This window comes from Pteropus alecto, unplaced genomic scaffold (genome assembly GCF_000325575.1).
Source record: "Pteropus alecto unplaced genomic scaffold, ASM32557v1 scaffold161, whole genome shotgun sequence".
In the NCBI taxonomy this organism is placed as follows: Eukaryota; Metazoa; Chordata; class Mammalia; order Chiroptera; family Pteropodidae; genus Pteropus; species Pteropus alecto.
This window is the reverse complement of record NW_006432943.1, coordinates 2,224,105-2,232,151: the sequence shown is the minus strand read 5'-3', so window position 1 is coordinate 2,232,151 and position 8,047 is coordinate 2,224,105. Positions and strand designations below refer to the sequence as shown.

At 49.6% G+C, this 8,047-nt stretch overlaps 1 protein-coding gene across 1 annotated transcript; it reads right to left on the bottom strand.

Moving 5' to 3' along the window:
* Positions 1 to 2,377: 2,377 nt before the first annotated feature.
* Positions 2,378 to 7,350, bottom strand: NKX6-1 (NK6 homeobox 1). The gene is made up of 3 exons (XM_006907582.1): positions 6,681 to 7,350; positions 4,858 to 5,030; positions 2,378 to 2,637 (listed from the first exon to the last, which is right to left on the bottom strand). Exons 1-3 carry the CDS (start codon positions 7,348 to 7,350, stop codon positions 2,383 to 2,385), a joined length of 1,098 nt encoding a protein of 365 aa, XP_006907644.1. The 3' UTR covers positions 2,378 to 2,382.
* Positions 7,351 to 8,047: the final 697 nt, after the last annotated feature.

Sequence of the window (8,047 nt, the reverse complement as noted above, 5' to 3'; positions counted from 1 at the left end):
AAGGAAGGAAGGAAGGAAGGAAGGAAGGAAGGAAGGAAGGAAGGAAGGAAGGAAGGAAGGAACCGTTTACAGCTAAGATTTAAATTACATCATCCCAGCACCGCAAAGCCTCTTTTGAAACAGTTGCCTCTCTAAAGGACACACAGCTTAGTCTGTGTTTCTAAGAACACAGAAATTCAGAAGTTTGACATTTATTGGGAAATTCACAGGTGAACTAGAGAAAATAGGGCAGATTTGCTTCCTTTCTTTCTACTAAACCACGCCATCAGAAATATATTCTATAATAACTTCCTTTAGACAATTTCATTCGTTTTCACAATGCTTTTTATTTTCAAAGAAACAAAACAGACATACTCTTTCTTTACCTAACACTAGCCTGAAGAATCTACTGGGTTCTATTGATTTTTCTGTCTTTGAACACAAGCTCATTAACCTGAAACACTAAAGGGATAACTATATTTCACTGAGCCTATAACTGAGGGTCTGAAAACAAAAAGATCCCAAGACAGTGATACAGCCCTCTACCACTGATTCCCATCTTTACACTGCTTCCTTAACCCTAAAGACTTTCAGATCAGAAGCAGCTTTCTTTAAATTCATCCTTCTTTATTGTAATGGTTAGCAAAAATCAGAGTTCCTGTGTTTCCACCAACTTCTGCATTTTTACAAGGGGAGGAGGGCGAAATGTTAGCAAGGAAACAGCAGTACTGCTGGGCCAGCGGGTTCCTCTACCTCCTCCAAGCTAAGTGAGCAAGCTAACTGGGATATATGGAAATGAGGTCTTCCCAACCCCACCCCTCCCCCAGGACTTTCTCAAATAGGAAAAAGCCATCAGGAAAAAAATTAGACAACACAGACATCAGAAGCTGCCTGCTAGACAAGTCTCTTCAAGAAGCCCTATGAGTGGGGCTGCATTTCTTATATCTTCCCAGTCCAAAAGAATGAGATGTGACCCGACTCTTCCAAATTAATAATAATAATAGTAATAATAAATATAATGATGATGATGATGATGATGATGATGATGTGACAACTATTTTACCCAAGAAACCAATGTAAAATTTTTGTGGTCTTGACTTTTATTTGAGATCTCTGATGAGATCAGATTATCTGTATCCTTTCACTCCACGCAACAGACGTCTTCAAACTTTTTTAATTTGATTTATCCTTTGAAACAGAAAGTGCATTACATTTAACTGGTCTTGCAAAGGGGATTTCTTTCTCTTTACAAACCGAATTCCTTATATAAATTAATAAAGGTTAAAGATGCTAATATATCAACTGTTATTAGCTTAAAAAAAGAAAACAATTTACATAGTCTATAGTATCCTTATGATACAAAACACTTCAAATTCAATTACAGCAACTAAATGGATTTTTATGTTTCTGACCCAGAGCAGTTGTAACAATTCCCACCATCTACTTCAACACGCATTTTTATCAGAAAGGAGTTAAATTAAATACAAGCTATTGTAGCCCTTCCCTCCCCAATACTTTCTTCAAATCACTAATAAATAGCAACAAACGACTGTGCAATTTCAGAGAGGAACGGAGAGGCAGGTCTGAGGCCTTCCGTAGTTCCATGTCTTCTACTTCAAGTCCTGGAGGCGGGAGGCGGGCGCGGAGCCAGGGGGCGGTGGGGGAAGAGATGGAAGGCATGAGGGAGAAAGTGAGATCCAACAAACCCAAACCCGGCAGAGGAGCGAGAGGAGAGGGAGGCCGAGAACATTCATTTCTACGCTTCTCAAGTTCAAAATAAAAGGGGAACGAATGGTTTGAATAACTCTTAAAAGGGGACCGGTAGAAGGAAGGAGGAGGTCCATCTTTTTATATGAAATTCAAAAAAGCACTTTACATTTTAAATATTCACAATAAAGTAACTTCTAGTCAGTGTGACTCACGATTTATTTACAAAGGGCCTTCAACAGGTTACTTTGGTCCGCACAGCAGTTTGTGGGGGGAGAAACGTCCCTCTTCCCGTCTGCGGCGGCCGCCCGCCCGCGAAGCTCCGAGGTCCCGCGCGCAGTGGGTGCTGATTCTGGAGAACCCGTCCCTGCGCCCCCACCCCGCCGTGCGCGGGGGTCAGGACCCCTCGGGATCCGTCAGGGAAGGGGCGCGTGGGCTGGCGGACGCTGAGGCCGCTCCCTCCTGGGGGGGGCGTGCGGGACTAGAAGACCCAACCCGGCTGGGAGGGTGACCCAGCTGCGAGTTTCGGTTGCGTTGTTCTCACAGTGCATTTCATGGTGTTTTCAGCCTCATCAACCCCCGAGTCTCTCTCCTCCACCCCCCTCAACTTCTAGCTTAAAAAAATAGATATGTACATCTCAGAAAATAGCAAAGGGCCCCTCGGGGAGAGGGGCGGCAAGGCCGGGCGGCAGGCGCTCAGGACGAGCCCTCAGTCTCGGACGCGTGCAGCAGGAGGCCGCCGCCGCCGCCGGACTTGTGCTTCTTCAGCAGCTGTGTGATTTTCTCGTCGTCCGAGTTGGGGTCCAGCGGCTTGTTGTAGTCGTCGTCCTCCTCCTCGTTCTCCGAAGCCCCCTTGAGCCGCTCGGTCTCCGAGTCCTGCTTCTTCTTGGCCGTGGCCATCTCCGCCGCGTGCTTCTTCCTCCACTTGGTCCGGCGGTTCTGGAACCAGACCTGTGGCCCGAACCAGGGAAGGAGAGGGGAGACAATGGCGGCAGGAATTTAACGCGAGCAGACCCCAGTAGTGCTACTTCCCTCGCATCCCGATGTCGCTCCTGCGGGCCCCTGACAGCTTGCCACCCTCCCTCAGAGACCTCCCTTGTCTGGGCCGTCAAATTCAGTCTCCATTGCCCCAGGTTCCTCTGAGTAACAGACAGCAACAAACTGACTGCCGTTGCCATAGCGATGGTAACACAAGAGTATTGAGGTTGTCAGTGAGCCATTTCTCAGAAGAGAAAAAACTTGGACACTTAAAATGAGTTTCCCAAAAAATGAGTGCGCTTCCTACTTTCTAGTTTAAAGTAGAAAACTTTTCCCCTTTGAAAAGCTGCCCCATAATAACGGTGATTTTTTTCGTTATATTATTTACTTAGATTAACGTATTCCAAATAATCTAAGTGTACTTGATTTTTCGTGTGATTTGTGGGAGAGAGAATAGCATTTATCCCAATTATCTTCATTCTCCTTTTCACTTTTGGATATGTCTGTTTCACTTAATCTCAGGTCTGAATACACACAAACGTGGTAAGTAAACACCCCTCCCAATTTACCCTTGCAGCACATGATGTAAAGTTTTTTTTTTAATCTGCCAAAATAGAAACCTCACATCACCAACAATAACCAATATAAATGCATGAAAATATTTAATAGCCCAGTCAAAATCATCACAATGGTGGTGGTGGTAGTGGTGGTGGTGGTGGTGATGTGTGTGTGTGTCTGGTTTAATGTTTTTTATAAAACCAAAGTCAAGACTAGAGTTTCATCAGTTACTTTTTTAAAAAATGAAATGTTGACAATTACATTATTTCCTTCTATTAGCATGTCTAGTCTTTCAAATATTACTTTAATATTGTTCCTCTCCACCATTCATTTTATATAAAAATATTTAAGCATATTCACGATATTTTGACATGTTTGACATACATTAACCTAAAGCATCAGCAATAAGCAACCAATTTCCCAAAGATATTGAATTATCTTCTCTTTATGCTTCTCATCCATTTTCCCATCTGTTACGTATTTTATCTAAAGAATCGGAATTGTTAAGAAAGTGATTTTGATTTTCTTTATACTGCTATAATAATTCACTTCGAGCCAGCAGACATATTTACGGTGACAAATGGAGACCTCCAGATTACTGTGGCAGGCTATGTACCAACCACTGCAAAAATAATTTTAACTGTGATAGTATTCTAATGGTCACATACAAAATCACTTCTGAAATGCATTTTATGATGCTTGTCCAGGGGGACATACACTCTAACCAGAAGACATTGTTAACAGTTATTCTTACTTAAACAACAATGATTAGACTAATGAAAATGGACTTAAAACACACAAACACAGCCCCCTAAAAAAACCCAACTCTAACAAATGAAGAAAAGGAACAAAAGAGAGTACTGGAAATATAGGAAACCACTAGATTTAATTTATCTAGCTGGCTCAATTCCTTTGTTTTTAAGGAAACATTTCTAAAATTTTATTCTCTGGAAATATATTACAAGCAAAGTAAAATTTTAATTATAAATGTTGTCATAAATGATAAAATACCACATATGTTGATAAACTTATTTTAAACAGGATTCAGTTTCATAATAAATTAATAACCTTGTCAATTCATTTAGAACATTACTGTTCCAAAGTGACTGTCTTCAGTAAACTAAAAGCAGAGTCATTCATGCTAACTGGTTAGATCCTGTGGATTTATTTTTTTAAACCTGCAAGTTAATATAGTAGCACTATAACGCTGATCTATATTAAGAAATTATAAAACTCGTGGAGCCTGAATTGACCAACAAAAGATTGAATATCTTTACAAACAATAAATAGAAGCTATCTAACTGGCCTGATCTATTCTCAGGGCTGATATTTATGTAATGCTTTTATTCTCTAATAATGGCGAGTTCCCCAGCACATGCTGCTATCTAGATTAACCTAATTTCAAAGGCGGGGGGGCTTGATTCCTTTTGTTCATCAACAGTTTGACCTCCTGGGAGTTCCTAGAGCCTTTGTAACCCCACCCCGACCCCCTTTGCTGATCCCATCTTCTCCCCAGACTCCTCAGACCCGCACCCCAGGCGGCTGGTTGTTAAATTGGTGTATACGTGTGCGTGCGCGCGCGAGCTACAGTAAACGGGGGATGGCTATCCTTGGAGGTTTGCAAGGTCCACTCACCTTGACCTGACTCTCCGTCATCCCCAAAGAATACGCCAAGCGGGCCCTCTCGGGCCCTGCCAAGTATTTCGTTTGTTCAAAAGTCTTCTCCAGGGCAAAGATCTGCTGGCCGGAGAACGTAGGTCTCGTGTGTTTTCTCTTCCCGTCTTTGTCCAACAAAATGGATCCTTGATCTGAGAGAATGGATAAACAAGAACAGAGTGAAAATAATCGGTTACAGGAGGCTCCAGTGAAATGAAACAAACTCCCAAAACAATGTTTTGGTGGGAAAGTAAAGCTTATTCCGCGGCAGGTACCAGAAGCGTCGTGGTGCTTCCAGTCCCACCTCGCCTCCCCTTTGCCTTTTTATCCCACCTGTTTTTTAAAAGCTGGGTATGTCTGGAGCAGCAGTAAATAACCTTCTGCCCAACACCGACGTCAAAGATCCAGGGAACACATTGGTAAAGTTTGCCGGAGCTGAACAGCTAGGCCTTAGTGAATTGAGAAGTGCGGGGGAAAGGCCGCTCTAGCCTTCTCGTCCAGTGGGTGCTCGCTTGGCCCCGAAGCCTTTGCATGAGGATGACTAGTTTTTTTTTTTCCCTGAAAGCTTTCCTAACCTGTGCCACCGCAACAAAAGGTTCCTTGTACTTTGCACACAAGAGAGCGAAATCGGCCCTAAGTCTAACGCTGCTGCGCCCGAGGGGGAGGGGGCGCCGCCTTTGTTGGCGGTCCCTACTTGGCCATCGAAACGAATACAATAGCTTCTCCTCAACACCCTCATCCGCCTGGACCGCCCTCTGTCCCGAGGCTTCCCAAGGGAGCCTCCACTAGGCTCTCGCAACTTCTCTTAGTTACTACCGCTCAACAACACTAAAGAGATCCGGAGACCTAGAAAAAACTTCAGGCACTCGGTCAAAAGCAAAGAACAGAGCGAGAAAAGGACCTGGGGCTGGCTCCCGAACGCCACCTGGGAGTCTGGGAGGTTCCAGGGTGCGGTGGCCAACTACCCATATTAGAGTGATTCCGGGGCAACTCAGCTGGTTTCAAGCAAGGTCCCTGAGAGATGTTGCATTTTTCCAGGTCCTTGTCCCATCACCTTGTTCTTCCACTGGTTCTTTCTCGTGTTAGGATGCTGAGGGCCACTATGCCTTTCATTGTGCCCGGGCCGAACGCGCCCCTGCCCCCCAGGGCCAACGCAGGTGGAAAAGCGAGGGCCCAGCGGTGGGGAGCCGCGAGCCTGTCTTCAATGGGTTCACTCGCGCTTACTGTACTCGGGGGGCGAGAGCGAAGTGAGTTGGGGCCACCCAGGGATGAGACGTACGTGCAAACACACGCGCTCCGCTCAGGGCTGTGGAAGGCTCGCTGCTGTGGGTTCCCATCGGCTCGCAGAGTGAAGGCCAGGTAGGCCGGCGAGGGTGGAACCCTGGTCCGCAGGCCGGAGCCGGGAAAGCAGGGGTGCGGGTAGGGTGCAATGGCCTCTCCTGCCCTTCCCAGTTCTTTAACCCAGCCGGGCCCGCGGTTCAAGCTGGACTGAACCAGGAGCGGCGGAGGCCTCGGATGAGACAAACGCCCTGCACCGCGTTGTGTTCCACGAGGACGCGTGCACACCCGGTCCGCGAAGCATGCCCAAGACCAGGAGAGAGGAAGGAGCTTGAACGCAACCACGCGAGCTCAGGAAAACGAGAATCCCTCACTGAACGGCCTGGCACAGACTAAATCATGCGATTCTGGCGTTGCCAAACTACTAGGGAGGCAAGAGGGTGGACCCAGTGCATACACACCAAGGGCCCTGACCCGAGAGCGGGCACAACGCGCACAAACTGCGCACGGGCGATCGTACTCACGAGGGGTGCAGGCCAGGCGCGCGTCCCTCCAGGGCGGGCTCTGCATCACTCCTGGCCAGAAGATAGGCGTCCGGCCGGGCAGCTCCGCTAGCGGCTTGGGGTACCGACCCACAGCGGCCACAGCTGCGGCACTGGGGCTAAAATAAAGCCCCGGCGGTGGCGGCGGCGGGCTCAGGCTGCTGAAGCGGGGCAGGCCGGCCAACAGCCCCGCTGGAGAGGAGGCAGCGGCTGCGGCGGCAGCAGCCGCGGCGGCAGCGGCCGAAGCCGAGGAAGCGGAGGTGGACGAGGAAGAGGAGGAGGAGGAACCGGAGGGAGAGGCGGAGGGCAGGGCGGCCCCTGAAGCCACGGGCATTGAGGGCCGGCTCAGGATGTCGTTGATACCGTGTGGAGTGGCTGCCGAGAGTTGCTGCGGGGGGCTGCCCAGGGACGAGAGCCCCCCCGCGGCCGGGGGCTTAAGGCTGCCTGGGTTGTGGGCGCCCAAAGGCGGAGAGGGCGACGATGAGGAAGACGAGGAGGACGAGGAGGAGGCGGGGCCGGCAGGTAGCTGGGGGTACGCGGCGGGGTACAACGGGGTCTTCATTTCGGCCATGCTGTGCAGGGCGGCCAGGGGCGGGCTACTGAGCAAGAAAGCGCTCTGCCGGGTGCCCTCCATCGCCCCCACCGCTAACATCCCACGGCCAGGCCGGAGCCTGCAGCCACGCAGCGAAGGCGCCGGCTGGTGCCCCCGGCGGTGCTTAGGGGAGCGAGAAGCGTGGAGGGCGCGAACGAGGAGTTGCTCCGCGCACCCGGAGGCGACCTGCCAACTGGGCCGAGAACGCAGCTGCCGAGAATTGCTCTCCGAGCTGCGCAGCAGAAATGTCCAAGGCGGTGGCTCGCCGAGACCAGCGGGCGCCCGGGTGGATTTGGCTGTCCTTTCGCTCTTAGTCCTGGATTCAATCTTGATCTCTTCTCTCTTCCTCACTTTTCCTCGCCGCTCGAAGTGCGCTACTCCTCTTTTCCCCACAAGAAGCAAAACAAACCCCAGGCCGGCCCCAGAGAGTTTGTAACAAAGTTAAGAGTCACTTTGATGTTGGAGGATGGGGGCTGGCTCGCTTTCTTTAGCGGGGTTCAAAGGACGCCAGGTTCTGCCCGATACGCTCCTCTAATCTTACTCGGCAGCCCTGCTCTTTCCTTCACCAGGCGGATTCGCACTTGGGGCTCGCTGCGCTCAGGGACAGAGCGCATCCAGACCGCGGGAGTATCTCGCCTCTGGGCGGGTTTCCTCCGCCAGCGTTGCCCCGGGCAGCTGCGCCAGAAAAGGCAGTGCCACCAATCCCCGAGCTCCCAGATTCCGCGCGCTGACCCGCCTTCGCCTCTGGGCTACCGAG